This window comes from Budorcas taxicolor, chromosome 2, assembly GCF_023091745.1.
Source record: "Budorcas taxicolor isolate Tak-1 chromosome 2, Takin1.1, whole genome shotgun sequence".
Classification (NCBI taxonomy): Eukaryota; Metazoa; Chordata; class Mammalia; order Artiodactyla; family Bovidae; genus Budorcas; species Budorcas taxicolor.
Genome location: NC_068911.1, coordinates 139,307,717 through 139,327,486, shown reverse-complemented (window position 1 = coordinate 139,327,486; position 19,770 = coordinate 139,307,717). Strand labels below are relative to the sequence as shown.

Here is a 19,770-nt window from a genome sequence, read left to right as displayed (position 1 = left end):
CAAATGGACATGAATTTACTGAGTGGCTCACAGGTGGATGGATGTATACTGCTGCTGCTGCTGCTAAGTCGCTTTAGTCGTGTCCGACTCTGTGCGACCCCATAGATGGCAGCCAACCAGGCTCCCCCGCCCTGGGATTCTCCAGGCAAAAACACTGGAGTGGGTTGCCATTTCCTTCTCCAATGCATGAAAGCGAAAAGTGAAAGTGAAGTCGCTCAGTCGTGTCCGACTCTTAGCGACCTCATGGACTACAGCCTTCCAGGCTCCTCCATCCATGGGATTCTCCAGTCAAGAACACTGGAGTGGGGTGCCAGTGCCTTCTCCAATGGACGTGTACAGGGGATATTTAAAAACTAAGGTCTCAGCTGCTCTTCCCAGCTAAAAAGAATTTATCTTCTCATTGAAAAAATTTTCTCGGACCTTCGGGGACCTATAATCTAGTTTTACTTCCCTACTAATTTATTTATTATGTAACTGTATTTGCTCTTTCATTCACTCATTCATTCATTCAGTATCTACGAAAAGGTTTTGTTGTTGTTGTTCCAGGAACCATGCTGGTGATACACCTTATTTTTCTCTTCATCCTACCAAACCTAGAAGGCTTGCAGATTCTAGCTAACAACACAATCATATTAGGAACTTAATTTTGCTCTCCAACTCTTCACCGTACTTACTTTTCATTTAAGTTGTTTATGGAAACTGTTTATTACTTAGCAGTATATTTTCACTTTTGTTTTCTTATTTCTGTCATTTGTTGGTTAATTATTATTTTTAATCTTGCTCCTAGCTATCATATGTGCTAAAAGGTAGACTCTTTTAAATTAATTTATTTAATTGGAGACTAATTACTTTACAATATTGTGGTGGGTTTTGTCATCCATTGACATGCATCAGCCACAGGTGTACATGTAAAAGGTAGAATTTTTGAGAAGTGTGTAATATCAATAAGAACTAAGGATTTTCTCCTTTTCTCAGGAATTTCTATTTTATACGTACAATTCTTTCACAGACAAGTCATGCTTCAGACACTTTGAAACTGTTTTTGAAACTGAGTGGTTGATTTTTTTTTCTTTTCTTACTTTTAGAGACTTTCTGAAACAAAAGACTGCAGTATTTCATCTATATGACTCCAATGAACCAAAAGGGGCCACAATCCTGCACCCTTAAATACTTTAAAGGCTGGAGGCATCAAAGACATCATTTGCACTCTATGGACCAAAGTTCTTTCTGCAGAGATTTAGTATTTTGTTAAAATTTAAGATTAGAAATAAATACTAAATATATTCTTTATATTTTAGAGTATAATATTAGCATAATAGATGTTTTATCAAGCTCTACAATTCAGTATTTAGATGTATAACCAGATCTGCTTACTCTTCTACATAAAATCTTTAAAAATTGAGTCATTTTTTTTTGACACATTGGGATAAATGTCTGAAAGGATAAAAAAATAAATTATTTTTTATAAGAATATTATTTGTTTATACTCTCAAAGAAAATATCATGGAGTTTTTCTGAACAAAGTAAACTCAGAATTATCACAAAAATTTTAAACTTAGTAAATCCCTATGTTATTGATGAGGAGGTATGAGGAGGTAATGAGAAAAATACTGAGATGGTACATAATTATATAGAGCATAATTATATATGACAATCATAACTTCTCATATGTAATCATCTGAATTACAAAATCAAGGATTTCTGCACTCACAAAGAAAGTCATCAAAAAACACATGCAAAAGTAAACACTAAATAATAATCTTCAACATAGACTTAGAAATTACTGTTTTCAAAATACTAAATGCTAACAATATAATACTTCCTTTGACAAGTAATGTATCAGTTAATAAGCTTAATCATTACTTATTTTTTTAACCTTTTCTACTTAGTACTGTTATACAAACTAGCAGAATAACTTAACACCCAGTTTTAACTCAGGCTGTGTGCAATAACAAAAAAAAACACATTGGGTTGAAGATCAGGTGATGTAGGTTTTATTCTTGGCTCTACACCTAAGTAGCTGTTAACCTTATTAATTAGCTAGTTTTCTCATTTTTAGAAAAGTGGGACTGAACTGAATTGCCCCTGCTGCTGCTGCTGCTAAGTCACTTCAGTCGTGTCCGACTCTGTGCGACCCCGTAGGCGGCAGCCCACCAGGCTCCGCCGTCCCTGGGATTCTCCAGGCAAGAACACTGGAGTGGGTTGCCATTTCCTTCTCCAATGCCCCTAAGGCTCTTCTATCTCTGATCTGATTACTACTGTCATAATGACAGCATCTGACCAAAGCTTCCCAGGACCATTCTTTGACTTTATATATATCAGGGAAAATATTTGATATGTTCCAGTTTCTTCTCTTCCCTCCTACAAGGTGTTGCAAACCATCCAACGAGAAAAGTTGCATTGTATCCTATAATAAACTGAAGTCACTCAGTCGTATCTGACAGCACTGTGCAAAGATGCCTACACAACACAAAAATTACCAGTCCTTGACATGGCTCTCCCTATAACAGATGGAAAGTCTAGGTCTTTTAAACAGAATTCAAACATATTCTTCCCTCATAGAACAGGCCAAAATAATTTCTTGCAGGGAGTTTAGTGGAAACAGGTTGGGAGAAGAGGGACAGAAGCGTCTTTGTATGTAAAATGAACAGTGTAGAAAACATGAGTCATGTAATATGTAATAGAAAAATCTTTTTTAAAAAATCTTGCTCACATGATTTTTGCTTTAAAAGCCTATTTCTTGTCTTTTAATAATTTTAATTTGTCTTTTAATAATTTTAATTTTAATTTTGGAGAAAATCATCTTCCATGCTTTAAACAGTGGGTCAACAATGGACAACTTGAGCCCATGCAGAGTGACTTCAATGGCAATACTTTCCTGTGTGTTATTCATCCCTACCCAGATGAAGTTGACTTTTTATTCTTTTAGTAACCTGTAGTTACAATGAAAGAAATATCGAAAACACATTGGTTCATTTCTCATTTCCTCAAATCAAAGAGTCACAGAATTCACCTTAGTTTTTACTCATTTAATCTTGATCCAAAGAGATGTAGTTGGGTACAAGTCATCTTTTATGATAAAATCTCATGATTTAAAAAGAAATATTTTCATTCTGTTTCTTAAATTTTTTTCTTCTTAATAAGGAAGTACATTGAAATTAAATAAAATAAGTATTTTTTAATACCCACTCATTGTATCTCTATAGAAAAGCCCTTATCTATAAATATGACAAGTTAGGTCATTGTGGATGTTGCTCATTATTTATGGCAAGTATTTAGGGAGGGTCCAAAGACTGCGCTCAGTAAGTCAAGTGCCAACCAAACCAATCCAATCATGAGAAAATGTAGAACACGAAGTTATAGAGAAAAACCTTGGCACCTCACACAAGTGTTGAACCTTCAGTCAGGGAAGTACTGATGGTTTCAGTACCTTGAGTTTGTTACCTGTTACTCTCCATCAAGGCAATACAACAAATGGATTCTGATAAACTGAAAATCAAGTGTTAACACGCACCATTTCACTTCTTTTACATATTCCCAAATAGAAGGGATATGGTATTTATAGAGTGCCTACCATGTGCAAGGATGTGCTGACTTTTAAATAGTATAGAATCAATAAACATTTGCTATCTGGATTAAAAAGATAGAAGTAAAGTATCTAGCGTCTCTCTTACCATCTTCTTTAATCAGAATATCAAAATTAAAACTATAAAATCTACAGTAAAGGGTTTAAATTTTCATTTCAGTTGTTTTCCGTTTTCCTAGCATATTAATGGAATTTTCCATAGAGGCTGACAAGATATAAATGGCCAGTACAGATAGAGCCATTATTAGTTGGTCTAAAACTGCTTGACTTTTTCTGGAAATCTGGTAATTTACAATAGTAATTGCTCTTTATTTATATCGATTAATACCTTTTTTCAAATGAATCAAGATTATTAAAGACTCATGAAGATTTTAACAATTTTAGAACCCATGGGTAGGTTTATTCAAATGATGCCACTGTCTTCATTAAGAATTAAGTAAAAAAGAAAATATGCAACAGGAAAGAAAGAAACCAGAATGCTAATGTTGATTACCTCCGAGTTACTGGATTAAGAGGGATTTTTACTTTCTTTTTAACCTTTCCTGTATTTTCAAAATTTTCTACAATAAACATGTATTACTTGAATGATCAAAACGGTTATCTTTAAAAGACAACAAAGACCAGCATCACATTAAATGGGAAAAAAGCAGAACAAAACAAAAGGCAGCTAGGGATCTTCTCTTCTCTCGAATGTATTTATTTACTTTATGCCTTCAAATAGGTTTTTTAGGCATGGGTGAGTGAAGGAATGGAGAAGAGAGAGAACAAATGAATAATTCCTTATGAAAAAGAACAAAGTCTAAGCCACTTCAGCTGCGCTCATCTGTTCAGGCATACACATCACTTAAGAAACAGCATTTAGATCTTTAAGAGAACCACAGACATGGAGAGAAAATTTGGAAAGAATGAATCTCTCCTTGTCAGAGGCTAAATATTCTCTAAATCGAAGTTCTGAAGGTGGATCCGAGAATTTTTCATACTAATTTTAAAGCAATAAAAGCCTAAATGTGAAAGTGGAATTGGTTCCTTTTTTATAATGGTTCCTTTTTATAACTAGAAGGAGAACAGAAATAGACTGTGAGGGTGTGCTTGTGATTCTTATAGAATGTTAACATCGTGGCATAATAAGCAAATGCATGAAGTGTTTTAACACCCACTGCTACTGAACATTACACATGCATGCAAATCAGCCTGAATCTCTTTAGGAATTGAGGACTTAGGGAACTTTACTTTTGAAATCATAGCTCCCCGTATGGACAATACTGAAGCTTGAGTTTAAAGGCACTTTCATCCAAAACTAAGCAGATCAAAATGACACTATTTCTATATGTATTTTTCCTACCTGCAGAAAAAAGGATAATAGTTATTTATGAAATACTGTTAGCAGCACCATGAGACGAGCCTGATGTATATACAATACCCCCTGGTGTACCATATTCTTTCCAGTGATTTTTTGGTTTCTCAGGTACAGTAAGTCTACTGTAACTGATGACTTCGCCAGCTCTTTGAAAATCATAAAAGGGGTTGAGAATGGGGAGAATAAGGAGAAAGTGACTACCACATTTAGATGACATAGGCTACATTATAACACGGTAGCAGAAGGCCTGAGATCGGGCATTTGCGATCTCAAGTTACCTGAGATCCTGGTCCCAGCCCTGCCTCTGGTTACCTTAGTAATCACAGGATGGGATTGAGAGTTCCCATCAGCAAAATGAGGATGGTTCTAGATGGCCACTGAGTCTCCTTCCAATTCTAAAATTCTCATTTTTCTCTTTTTAATGTTGATTAAAACAAAGGTCCAGATCTTTCAAATTTTCTTTGCAGTGTTAAAGTTCTGTGAAGAATTCCAGTTTCTTCCTAATCAAAAGTGTGCTTAAACAGAACATAGGATACTACAACTTCCCTCTGGAAGAACTCAAGTATTGAGGAATAATCAGAGTCTCATGTCAGTGAAAAAGAGTTCATCTATTTAAAAAACTGATTTAGCTTCAACCAACTATAAAATGATTAATATTTGCGATTATGGAAGAATGAGATTTAAAGGAAAGAAAGGAAATTGGTATATTTACCTCTTCCTAATTCCAGTTCTAGACTAAGGGGTAACTTAAGCATTTTTTTCAATGTCATATCCAAGAACCCTTAATTTTGTGGGAACATGAATCAGACATTTTAATGACAAAAAGAGATAGTCTTATGTGTCTCCAGAAAACCTATGAACTTGTTATATTGGCACCATTGGAAGAATACTAATGAATTCAGTATGCAAGGAATTGAAACTGAAATCACACAAACCCTTGGGTCCTTCGTCTTTGGGGGGGTGTAGGTTCCTAACTGGATCCCGGATACTGCAGTCTGTCCCTGCCCAGGTGAAATCACAGATGCAGGTGGCTTCATTACTACACACCTATGAAGAACAAAGAACAGAGATGGGGCATTCTCACCGTGCTTGGCAGAATAATGATGGTAAATGTAAAAGACACATGGGACAGGGTAGAAGCTTTAAAACCATTTGAAATGTTTAAGTCTCCCCTGGTTTTGTTTTTTGGGGTTTTTCATTTTCGTTTTTTATTTTTGATTGTGCTGGGTCTTGGCTGCTGCACAGGCTTTGTCTCTAATTGCAGTGAGTGGCAGCTACTCTCTAGTTGCACTGCATGAGCTTCTCATCGCAGTGTCTTCTCTTGTCACAGAGCATGAGCTCTACGGCATGTGAGCGTCAGCAGTTGTGGCACGTGGGCTCAGTAGCTGCAGGTTGGAGGCTCGAGAGCACCAGCTCAATAGTTGTGGCACACGGGCTTAGCTGTTCTGTGGCGTGTGAGATCTTCCCAGACCAGGAAGATTCTTTACCACTGATCCATCAGTGAAGCCTCTCCCCTGGTCCTGAATACTAGACACAATGTATAGATCCAATTCTTGGGTGATATTTTTTCAGTTAATCTTAGAAAAATCAAAGATTAAAAGGAAGAAATTTTCAAATTAAATGTTAATTACTGGTGTTGATATTATTTAAGTATACACATCTGACAATGTAGCTTTTTCAGAAGTAGTTGCTTCTAGAAACATACCTTAGAAACAATATGCTTAATTCAAGAAATTAATACATGTTGGATTTAAAAGGCATTGCCAGAGATGAAACACCAGGAGACATAAATCACCAACGCACTGCATTACCTCATCGTGCTCAACAAAGAAGTCATTTGGTGGCATCCTCCCAGCCAAACAAGCTCCCCACCACCACCACCTTCCCTGCCTGCCTGTAGTGCCACTCCTCTCTCAGTCGGCCTGGCTGCAGACCCTCCGAGAGTGATCTCTGCCCCTCTCTCTGCCCCTGGAATGGACCTGTAATTTAGATGAAATAAATAACCATCCACAAACTGGAGACAGAGTAGTTTAAATCCTCATCTGCCTGTGAAATACATTCAGAGATAGATTGTTTAGAGATGATAAAATTGAATTTAAGCTTATGGATATAAGAAGCTTTTTAATCTGAAATGATATAATGTGATGATGATAATTAACACACTGAATTTTACCTTTTTTTCAACAGGATGAAGAAGTGGTGGGTAATGGAGAATCATGGACCTTTTTATGCATTAAGTTTTATATATAATGCTTTCAGAGCAACAACTGAGGAGCTGAGTGGTCTGCCCAGTGCTTTTACTTTTGTTGTTGTTTTTAGTAGCTAAGTCGTATCCAACTCTTCTGCAACCCCATGGACTGTAGCCCACCAGGTTTCTCTGTCCACCAGATTTCCCAGGCAGGAATACTGGAGTGGGTTGCCATTTCCTTCTCCAGGAGATCTTCCTGGCCCAGGGATCAAACCTGCATCTCCTGCATTGGCAGGTGGATTCTTTACCACTGAGCCACCAGGGAAGCTTTTAATTTACTATAGCAATTATTGAATATTTACTACATTGATTATATGCTAGGTATTTATACTCAGAGCGTTGTGCATAACATCTCATTTAATCACTAGCACCCTGATGATTGACAGAGGCTGAGTGACTTGCCCAAAGTAACTGGGATAAAAAGAAGCAGAGTCAGGATTCAAACTAGGGATCCTTTCTAGCCACAAAATCCACGCTCTTGATCATTAGTCTCTACTGCCTACCCATGAGTCTAAGTCATTGGGCATAAGCTCCTTATGCCTTTCTACCTTGTTGTGTGACATATCACTCATTCAGCTATCTATATTTTGGATTACTTTTACCTTTGCTGCAGCATCTTCCTTTGATATGATCACTCTGAGTTTCTTCATGTCTTTTACCATTTTTGAATTCTGTATAAATTTTGAACTATCTTTCTTTTACTAAATCCAATTTTAATAATCACTAAAATGTGTTTTTAGGTATAAAACCTAGGTTTTCCAGGAAGTACCTGCCCCAAAACTTTGTGCACAGAATTAAAGATACATGCAGGTGTGTGTAGACAGCACACCTTCTTTTTTGCTGGCAATGGTCCAAGAATAACTGTCCAACTTTAACATGTGAATTATAGCAGTGATCCAACTTCTAGTCTAGTGTGATCTTCAACACACAGATACTCAGTATGCACACTGAGTAGTTGAGGAGCTGAAAGGGAATTGCTGAAAAGTATAAATTATTATGAATGGTGCAAAGCAGTCACATAGGGTCTATACTTTCTTTAGGAATCACATCATTTTTCTTCTAACTCCTTGGATTCCAAGAGACTGTGGTGAATAAAAATACACAAATATACAAAGTAATATAAAAAAAAAAACAAAACTAAAACCATATCAACACATTTAGGTGTTATTCTTAGAAGATAAGGGTATAAGGAAATAATCACAGCCAGTGCCTAGAATCACAGAAGGAGAATGGCTGGACTAGAAGTCCAACCACTGCGAACTTGGAGGATGTTAGTCAGGGAAGACTTGAGCCGGACACTGATGCCTACTTACCCCATGGCCTGAACACACTTTACCCTTGGAATCGAGGGGGCAGCTGCTCATATTTAGGGCCTGAATCTGTAGACACTTCCGATCTAAACACATCATAGATGGGCCACATGGTGTTCCATCTTCGACATAGCCCACATCCGTATCATCATCTAAAACCACATGAGCACCACTAAAAAGAAAAAGATAGTCATACAGTCATTAGCACCACACTTGGAAATATATCACCAACATGAGTGAGGTTTGCTATTCAGGAAACTGAAGAGGCTGTCAGTGGACATGGATTTTGCCTAGCATTTCTCTACTTTTCCTTTCACCCTTTCTCCACCTCTCCTTAGTAAAAGAGTATGATAAAAGAAATTGCCTTTCAGTAGCATTATTGCTCTGCACTTCATCAGAACAAAAATATGTCATTTGCACAAAGTGTGTTCTAAACCTTTCCTTGTTTGCAAGACCAACATTAAGACTAAAGGAGAGGTGTGCGTAAGAACAACAGAAGCAATCCTATCATTAGCACTCTAAGACATTCTGATACAAAAAGGCAGACGTTGGGCATAGAAAGCAACTGAAAACATCTTGAAAATTATTACTTTAGAGGGCTGGATTATTCATGATTAAAAAAAACAAGCCGATTCCTCTCTATTGATACATACTTCTAAAATCTCAAAGCTAAGGACAACCGGAATTTGAATAATAATCAGTGTTATAATTACTAACTAGATACCTTGCTGAATATTTTTAAAATATTAAAATAAAATATTTTAATATTAAAATTTTTAAAAATATACTAGTTTAGACTATAACAATATAATTTAACAAGGTTGTTCCAATAAAGATTTGTGAAAACCTACACACTGAAAGGAAGCTTCTGTGCATCAAAGTAACTACATTTGAATACTACAAATTTATCCAGGAAGGATCTTCTTGTCTAAGACCCTGTTCAAATCATCTTTAGAGCCATTTAAAAGACGTGAAATCAGCAACCATTTGACCAAGAAAGCAATATCCAGTGTGGCTATCCAGTTGATTTACCAAATTTTGTTCAAAATTATTTAGGGATGATTTAAAATCTTACATTCACCTATGTAAGATGAAGTTTTGCTATTTGGGCGATACTAAAGATAAGCAACAGTTAGAACTGGACATGGAACAACAGACTGGTTCCAAATAGGAAAAGGAGTTCGTCAAGGCTGTATACTGTCACCCTACTTATTTAACTTATATGCAGAGTACCTCATGAGAAACGCTGGGCTGGAAGAAACACAAGCTGGAATCAAGATTGCTGGGAGAAATATCAATAACCTCAGATATGCAGATGACACCACCATTATGGCAGAAAGTGAAGAGGAGCTAAAAAGCCTCTTGATGAAAGTGAAAGAGGAGAGTGAAAAAGTTGGCTTAAAGCTCAACATTCAGAAAACTAAGATCATGGCATCTGGTCCCATCACTTCATGGGAAATAGATGGGGAAACAGTGGAAACAGTGGCTGACTTTATTTTTCTGGGCTCCAAAATCACTGCAGATGGTGACTGCAGCCATGAAATTAAAAGACGCTTACTCCTTGGAAGAAAAGTTATGACCAACCTAGATAGCATATTCAAAAGCAGAGACATTACTTTGCCGACTAAGGTCCATCTAGTCAAGGCTATGATTTTTCCTGTGGTCATGTATAGATGTGAGAGTTGGACTGTGAAGAAGGCTGAGCGCCAAAGAATTGATGCTTTTGAAGTGTGGTGTTGGAGAAGACTCTTGAGAGTCCCTTGGACTGCAAGGAGATCCAACCAGTCCATTCTGAACGAGATCAGCCCTGGGATTTCTTTGGAAGGAATGATGCTAAAGCTAACTCCACTACTTTGGCCACCTCATGCGAAGAGTTGACTCATTGGAAAAGACTCTGATGCTGGGAGGGATTGGGAGCAGGAGGAGAAGGGGATGACAGAGGATGAGATGGCTGGATGGACGTGAGTCTGAGTGAACTCTGGGAGATGGTGATGGACAGGGAGGCCTGGCGTGCTGCGATTCATGGGGTCACAAAGAGTTGGACACGACTGAGTGACTGGACTGAACTGAACTGAACTGAACTGAAAGATAAACATTACATATTCTGAGGGCAGTTCTGTAGGGGGAATCCCAAAAGTGTTTTGGGCAATGGACGTTATCATTTGAATGAGAGCATAGCATCTTAGAATTATAACTCCTGTAATGGGAACAATATTATTTAAAATAAATATGACTCCCAGTGTTAAAAAAAAAAAAGTCTTGTATCTTCTGTGCCTTGTACTCACAGATAATTGGATATAAAATGACTGACTAGAGCTATAAATATGTTAGTATATGCTTTCTATGGGCTTCCCTGGTAGCTCAGATGGTAAAGAATCCACATGCAATGTGAGAGACCTGGGTTTGATCCCTCAGTTGGGAAGATCCCCTGGAGAAGGGAATTGTTACCCACTCCACTATTCTTGCCTGGAGAATCCCAAGGACAGAGGAGCCTGGTGGGCTACAGTCCGTGGGGTCGCAAAGAGGCGGACACGACTGAGCGACTTTCACTTTCACTTCACTATACTTTCTATATGTGACTAGGTTTCAATCAATCTTCTAAAGCAAGCACATAGAGTATAGCTTAAATTCTTTTTTTGTCACAAAAAATAAAACATACAATGTTCAAACAGTGACATATTTCAATGTTCAAAACTTTAATCATATTCAAAATGAATATCATAAAATTCTACTTTTAAAATTATAATTACAAAGAATGTCTCCCTACTAATAAGTGGCATAATCTTTAAGCAGATACAATGTGCAAATTGATATATAACTTTGTTTTTTAAATGCCTTTGAATATACAAAGCGATAATAAAATCTAAGTTGTTATTTCTCTCATGAAAAATAGAAATATTTCCCTTGATTTTTTCTAAATTTGTAATTCTCACGATTCATTAGGCTTGTCAACATTTACTATGTTACCTGCAGTCAATCACCCGGCCTTGGTGATAGAAGGAAGTTGGGATGATCTCACCCTGAAGTTGACCAATACGTGGCGCTCGAGTAAGGTTGGTGCAGAGTAAAAATCCACAGAACACATCACTGAACATATGAAACAAAAAGAACAAGACAGGAGGGATCAAACTGAAAAAATCTAAATTATTTGGTCAACAAATATTTAAAAATAAGAAATATTCCCTTTCCTTCTAAATGAAAACATTTGTTTAGATACTGTTGGTTGGTGAAAATTCCCCCTCCTTCCTAAAAGGATCAGAGCTTGTGCGAGGTAGCAAAGTAACCAGCTCTGAGAGATGGCTCATGTCTGCTGCCAGAACCTATCATGGCACCCCCATTCTCTACACCCACTTACTTAGCCATGCCTCCTTCCCATCCTCCTAGAGCTAACAGTGGCCCCTGGAATATTGAGGTGTGAAGAAAAGCCAGATAGGGAGTTGCTGGGGAGAATCTTATGCTCTGGGCAGGCTTTTAGAGCCTGACAGGGAAAAGGTCTTTGGTTGCTACCCCTGCGTCCTGCATTTGAATGCGGAACTTTGGCATTCACCTTGCAATCGTGAATTCATATGTAAAGATACAAAGTGAACATGCTAAGTTTTACAGAGAAGTGAGTGAAGTCGCTCAGTCGTGTCCCACTCTTTGCGACCCCATGGACTGTAGCCTACCAGGCTCCTCCCTCCATGGGATTCTCCAGGCAAGAGTACTGGAGTGGGTTGCCATTTCCTTCTCCAGGGGATCTTCCCAATCCAGGGATTGAACCCTGGTCTCCTGCATTCCAGGCAGACGCTTTAACCTCTGAGCCACCAGGGTAGTCCAAGTTTTACAGAGAAGAGAGGCAGAGATCACCTGGGTCCTTGGTGACATTGTTAAATGACTCACTCACCATGAGGACAACTATCTCCAGCATAATTATTAAGTAAACAATGAACTCCTTAAAAAATGTGCAAAGAATTGAAATGGCATATCACACACACACAATCCATGTCCAGTAAATGCATGAAAATGTACTATTCCATTCATAAATGCAAATTAAAGCCACAATAATAAAGCAATTCACACCCAGCAGAATACATAAAAGTAAAATGTCTGATGACACCAAGTGTTGGTGAGAATACAGTATAGTACAACAAAACTCTCTTATACAGATTATCAGTGGGAGCATTTACTAGCGGAGAAGGTGATGGCACCCCCCTCTTGCCTGGAAAATCCCATGGACGGAGGAGCCTGGTAGGCTGCGGTCCATGGGGTCGCTAAGAGTTGGACATGACTGAGCGACTTCACTTTCACTTTTCACTTTCATGCATTGGAGAAGGAAATGGCAACTCACTCCAGCGTTCTTGCCTGGAGAATCCCACAGATGGAGGAGCCTGTAGGCTGCAATCCATGGGGTCACACACAGTCGGACACGACTGAAGTGACTTAGCAGCAGCAGCAGCAGCATTTATTAGCACAACCATTTTAGAAAATAGTGTCATACCATCTAGTGACACTGAGAATATACATCCCTTATGACTTAGCAATTTTTCTTCCAGGAATGGCCTTAGAAAAATATGTACAAATGAGAACTAAGTTACATGTACCCGAATGTTCACAGTAGCATGATTCCTAATAGCCAAAACATGGAAACGATCTAAATGTCTGTCAACACAAAATGGAGAAGGTATATACCTATAAATATGAATGAAAATGAAATAAAAGAATAATAAATACGAATCTATGGCTACACACACCATGGAAAACTCTCAAAATAATGAACTTAAGATGCAAAATACAAAACAATACATGAAACATGATTCCTTTTATATAAAGCTACCAAAATTTTAGGCAAAGTAAACTGTTTAGGGCTGAAAACTTCAGCAGTATATCTCTAAAGAAAACTAAGAAAGCAACTGCCATAAAATTGAGGACAACAGTAACTTCAGGAGAGAGACAGGAGCGGTGAGGGTGAAGAATACATCCTGGGATGCACTATTTCTTGATTCATAGAGGAGTTACATGACAGCTCACTTTGCATTTATTTGGCAAAATGTATATTTGTATATTAATCACTTTTCTGTTTCTATATTTCTCAATTTTTTTTAATTTAAAAAATATACATTTATTTTCCTTAACTCACTTGTGGCTGGATATTCTATTGCCAGATATTGGAAGCTGTCTTCTACAATGATCTAAAGCAATGCCTCCCAACTTTCTGAAGTCACGAAGGCACAGAGAAACGATCAGATTGGTCTGTGACATTGGCTTAATGAATGAAGCCAGAGGCATCCAACCCCATAGGTTCTGACTAGTTTAGACTCCACTTCCTCCCTGGAACCTCAAAGACTGAACATCTCAAAACTTCTATACCTCAGTCACGATACATCAGATGGGAAGCTCTGTTCTGTTATTTTGGTTTAATTTTAAAGAAGTCAAAGATTTTTTGCCTCCTAAGGCCTCATCCACCACCAAAGATTACATACAATTGCCAAGTTTCAAAAAGTACAACATTAGAGACCATTAATTAGATAAATAAAACTTCCCTTAAATCGTAGCTCTGCTTCACAATGGGAGAAGAATCCCCACTGTTATGGAAGCAGAATGGAGGAGCTTTGGTCTATCACATAATGATCCGAGAGATCCAAGTCATTGAGTTAACCGTAAAAAACTATTAAATTGCAATTTTAACTTTCCTCAACAAATCAAGGGACAATATTACCAATGTGCTCTGAAGGCGTCTCATTTCCTGAGTAAAGAGTCCTCAGAAGGCACTGACCAGATAATTTTTGGCTTCTCTCATAGTTCAGTTGGTCAAGAATAAGTCTGCAATGCAGGAGACCCCAGTTTGATTCCTGGGTTGGGAAGATCCCCTGGAGAAGGGAAAGGCTACCCACTCCAGTATTCTGGCCTGGAGAATTCCATGGACTGCATAGTCCATGGGATCACAAACAGTGGGACACGACTGAGCGACTTTCACTTTCAGATACTTTTTCAAAGGGAAAATAAAACTTTAATACAGATATTAGCTATTTAATCAAACTGTGTTACATCTGAAAAATAATCAAATGCATGTTATTTCATTTTAAATGGCTCCTGAAATATAGACAGCCTACATCTTTTGCTTGCAGAATTCCTTATACTAGTACATTCATAGGCTTTTTGAAAGCAAAAGTAGAAAATCAAAAAGAAGAGAGAGAGAGAGAAGTCGTTCAGTTGTGTCCGACTCTTTGCGACCCCGTAAACTAAAGCCCACCAGGCTCCTCTGTCCTTGGGATTCTCCAGGCAAGAATACTGGAGTGGGTTGCCATTTCCTTCTTTAAAATACCTTAGCAAAATATCTCTTCCAAACAAGCTTCAAGTAAAATACAGCATGTGAGAGCTTTCCTGAATTTTACAGAAATGGTGTGTCTGTGCCACAGAAACAGTTTAGTTCATAACCATTTGCTTCTAGATATACAGTCTTTTAAATTCATACTTCAAAAATTTTAGTAGTCAATTTATTTTAAAAAATCAGCAACACTTATTTTGTGCTCCTTGCACCAAGTCCACCCATTATGTTCCCAGGGATGGCCAACTCACTGTTTGCTGCACTGGATCCATCGGTCTCCATCCTTTCCACAGTTGCCCTTCTCGGTGCCTTCCGTATTCAGCTTTTCATAACAGAATTTGTCAGAGCCTGAAGCCTCTATTGGAGATGAGCAAGAAAAGAGAATTACTTTTAGTTCTCTTTGTTTTCCATAACCAGTACTGTGCCAGTAAATCTTAATAACTGTTGCTCCAGAAAAAGGCACAAATTCCTAATTTGTAGCACTTACCCATTTCCATGGTGTAAATTTCCACAGTGTAATACATGGCTAATTTTAAACTAAGAATGTGGCGCCAATCGGCTTCTAAAATTCCTGAAAATTTCACCCATGGCTCTTGCAAGCTAAGACAGAACAGCTCAAACACACCATTCTTTTTAACTTGGGAGACAAATTTATTCCCAGTTCTTGTTGGTGGGTTTGAGGATGGGAGGTAGGATTAATCATCAGCAGGAATTAGTGAAGTGACACCAAAAAAACTAATAAACATTCGTAACCTTGCTTTCTATTAGTATCAGGAAGCATTATAAAATCTGAGCTTGCTGAAATTTTGTTGGCATGTGGATTTCGATATTTCAGCTTTTTGGAAGACAAATATACCTCTATTATCTTTCCCTTGTCAAAACTGAACGATTGAAAGTAAATCTTTAAGTTAAATGATATTTCCCAAACACTAAAGCACTTGTGCATGAGTCCTAGTCCCCTTTGGGTGCTTTCTTTTCCTGGTAGGTGACCCAGTCTTTGCCAGCAAGACAGAACCATTTCTCTCTCTTCCAGTCTGGACCTCATTAACTGAAATTCACTAGCAAGACAATGAAAACGTCAGGAAGAGAATATGTATACTGACATGTAGCGAACATACTGAGAAAATGACCATGTACCCAAATCTCTGTCCGTATATCAGGAAGTACTTGTGTTTCATTTCGAACTGAGATAATCAATTACAGAAGTTTAAAAAAAAAAAAAAAGCCTGGTACTTTCCTAGGATAAAAGAATGGAAAGCTAACTTGAAGCGGTGAATGTTAAATCCAAGGTATAAAGAAAATTACCCAAGTGGACGGATAATGAGCATGACCACTGCACTCAACCCAATCTTAGCAAGTGGGTGTGACATCCGTTCTGTCACAGCCACAATCAGTGAATAGCACTGTTCGGTTCTGATGACAAGTCTTCAACGTCAGCAGTTGTTTGCTGTGGCTTTATGACTATGATTCACCATTCTCTTCAGCCTTTTCTAGTTTTTTTTTTTTTTTTCTCTTGTTTTAATCACTCCCAATCAGCAAGACGGGCAGCAAAGAATCCCAACAGAAACCTGAGTGTGACCACCAAGCAGGAAACACGACCTACTTGTTCCCCAGATGTACTGACACTGGTTGTCCCGGGTCTTGCACTCCCCGTTGTAGCAGCGGCCCTGAGGACAGAATACATGCCATAAGGTACAAGGAGTTGGTCCCATTTCCCCCCAGATTCTCACTGCAAGGTCTCCTTATCATTGTTCTGGACAAAGTTGGGTTTTTTTGGGTACTAGTATTTTCACAATGAAAATAAAACTCACAAACATCTTAAGAGACACAGAAGAATGAAAATTAAAATCTAAAAAACAGAACAGATCTCACTGTACAGCTCAAGTACAATTAATCATCTAAAATTTTATGGAAAACAAAAATGGGTGCATTTCTTTGAGTGACACCAAAATAATTTTTAGGTTTTTTTGTATGTGAATGGTTAGGTCATAACATAGCTTCAGGAAAAAAAAAAAAAAAGCATTACAATATATTACCATATTTTCCCATAATAGGCTAAAATGATTAAAGATAGTTACAACTCCATAAGTTAGATCTCTAATTCTTCAGCCATTACTTTTTTTTCCTACATTCTCAATCTGGACAGTTTGCACCCAGAGATAAATATATTTAGTATTTTATATGATATGAAACAACTCTGCATTAGAAGACCAATGCAATAATTTCCTGTTGTTTGAGCTGCAATTTGCCATCAAAATTACATTCATCCAAAAAAACCCTGAAAACTGAGCCTTTCATAAAATCCCAGTTAAAACCTATGGCCCAGCATACCTGATTTTGGTTGCATGCATATCCATCTTGCTTATGAAGATTTGGTGGGCACTGAAAAATATATTTTTAGTTAACATTCGATATGTGAAGTACTTTCAGCTTATTTGCACAATACATTAAAATGCAAAAAAGTTTAAGGACGATTTTATTACTATTTGTAAATTGTGTGTTACCCATCATTCATATCAGTAAAGTTTGAAATAAATATTAAAAAAATACAACTTATAATTAGGAAAACATGAGTAACTCCTTAAATAGCTAATCCAAATTTATTCTCCAGTCATTGGTAAAAATGAATCACTCAGTCAAAGCAGTGGGTGCTTCTTATGTTTGTTTTCCGTGAGATGCACTAGAATAATTTACGTTCGCTTGCCTACAAAGTTCAAAGTAGAAGGGATTAAAATGGACAATGAAGGGAACAAATCAGCTTGTTACACAGGAGTGGATACATTCAGGATCTAATTTATAAGACCTCGATCAGCTCTATGAAAATGTCAGATCCGCATGTGACACCCATGACACCCACCTCCATGCCACATTACTGAAAAGAAGCAATACCCAGCCCTTCAATGAAAGTGCTGTGCCTCCACTACATTTCTGACCTCTCAGACTACAGACTTGTTAAAACAACCGTAATGTGATAGTTCTTTCTTTTTCCAGGTCTATTTATCAAATTGGTTTTTTTTAAGTACATTTCAATTTTCCCTAACATTATCCTGGATAATTCACATTTTTACTCTCTCTTCATCTTATTTATCACATTTAAGAGAGCTATAAAAAAAAAAAAAGAGTCAAGTCTAAGGCCTGAATAAGAAACATAGCAATACCCTGTGAGGTCCTCCCTTGATTTTCACCTTCTCAGTAAATGACAGTCCCAACTCTCCCAGTTGCCTAGGCCCCAAACCAGGGAGTCATCCTGTGTTCCTCTCTTTTACTCACACTCTCTTTCTAGTCCATCGACGAATCCTGGTAGCAATGCCTTCAAATATAATTACAATCTGACCAGTTTCCTCCATCTCCACCACTAACAGCTGGTTGAACCCAACACTATCTTCTCACCTGATGATGCAACCACCTCCAACTGATTTCCCTTCATCCCCTCTAGTCTCCTTATAGGTGACAGAGTGACCAGAGTGTCCCTTTAAAAACCTAAACCACATCATGTTGCTCTTCTGCTAATGGCTTCCCGGTCTACTCACTGGTCTTCCAAACTCATGATCTGCTCCTATACTGACCCTGCCCTCATCCCTACCTGACCTCACGTGAGGGCACCAGCCACGCTGTCAACCCGTGGTCTTTGTTCTTGCTCTTCCTCCAAGCTTTCCCGCAGATTTCCACCCAGCTTGTTCTCTCAATTTTTTTAGGATATTGCCTGAACATTAGCATCTCAGAGAAGCCTTCTTTAACCATGTCCTCCAACCCCATAACCTCCTCCCTCATTTTAGCATCCTCTGTTCCCCATTCACTGTTTTACTTATCACCAAACTTTCATGTGTCTGTTTGTCTGTTCGGTCAGTTCAGTTGTTCAGTTGTATCTGACTCTTCATGACCCCATGGACTGCAGCACACCAGGCTTCCCTGTCCATCACCAGCTCCTGGAGCTTGCTCAAACTCATGTCCATCAAGTTGGTGATGCCATCCAACCATTTCATCCTCTGTCACCCCCTTCTCCTCCTGCCTTCAATCTTTCCCAGCATCAGGGTCTTTTCCAATGAGTAAGTTCTTTGTATCAGGTAGCCAAATTATTGGAGTTTCAACTTCATCATCAGTCCTTCCAATGAATATTCAGGACTGATTTCCTTTAGGATTGATGGTTTGATTTCCCTGACATCTAAGGGACTCTCAAGAGTCTTCTCCAATACTACAGTTCAAAAGCATCAATTCTTTGGCACTCAGCTTTCTTTATAGTTCAACTCTCACATCCATACATGACTACTGAAAAAACCATAGCTTTGACTAGATGGAAGTTGGTTGGTAAAGTAATGTCTCCGCTTTTTAATATGCTGTCTAGGTTGGTCATAGCTTTTCTTCCAAGGACCAAGCATCTTTTAATTTCATGGCTGCAGTCACCATTTACAGTCATTTTGGAGCCCAAGAAAATAAAGTCTCTCACTGTGTCCATTGTTTCCCTATCTATTTGCCATCAATTGATGGGACCAGATGCCGTGATCTTAGTTTTCTGAATGCTGAGTTTTAAGCCAACTTTTTTACTCTCCTCTTTCACTTTTATCAAGAGGCTCTTTAGTTCTTCGCTTTCTGCCATAAGGGTGGTATCTGCATATCTGAGGTTATTGATATTTCTCCCAGCAATCTTTTTTAATTAATTCATTAATTTTAATTGGATGCTAATTACTTTACAATATTGTGGTGGTTTTTGCCATACACTGACATGAATCAGCCACAGTGTTAATGTGTGTCTCTCAACAATCTTGATTCCAGCTTGTGCTTCATCCAGCCCAGCGTTTCTCATGATGTACTCTGCATATAAGTTAATAAGCAGAGTGACAATATACGGCCTTGATGTACACCTTTCCCAATTTGGAACCAGTCTGTTTTTCCATGTCCAGTTCTAACTGTTGCTTCTTGACCTGCATACAGATTTCTCAGGAGGCAGATGAGGTGGTCTAGTATTCT

At 38.0% G+C, this 19,770-nt stretch overlaps 1 protein-coding gene across 1 annotated transcript in view; it reads right to left on the bottom strand.

Moving 5' to 3' along the window:
* ADAM23 (ADAM metallopeptidase domain 23) overlaps positions 1 to 19,770 on the bottom strand; it is a 185,108-nt gene that overhangs the window by 14,452 nt on the left and 150,886 nt on the right. The window contains exons 19-24 of the mRNA XM_052635428.1: positions 17,137 to 17,187; positions 16,409 to 16,472; positions 15,057 to 15,162; positions 11,469 to 11,588; positions 8,505 to 8,673; positions 5,879 to 5,990 (exon numbers count right to left, since the gene is read on the bottom strand). Of these exons, the coding sequence (XP_052491388.1) occupies positions 5,879 to 5,990; positions 8,505 to 8,673; positions 11,469 to 11,588; positions 15,057 to 15,162; positions 16,409 to 16,472; positions 17,137 to 17,187 (622 nt within the window). The remainder of the gene's footprint in view (positions 1 to 5,878; positions 5,991 to 8,504; positions 8,674 to 11,468; positions 11,589 to 15,056; positions 15,163 to 16,408; positions 16,473 to 17,136; positions 17,188 to 19,770) is intronic.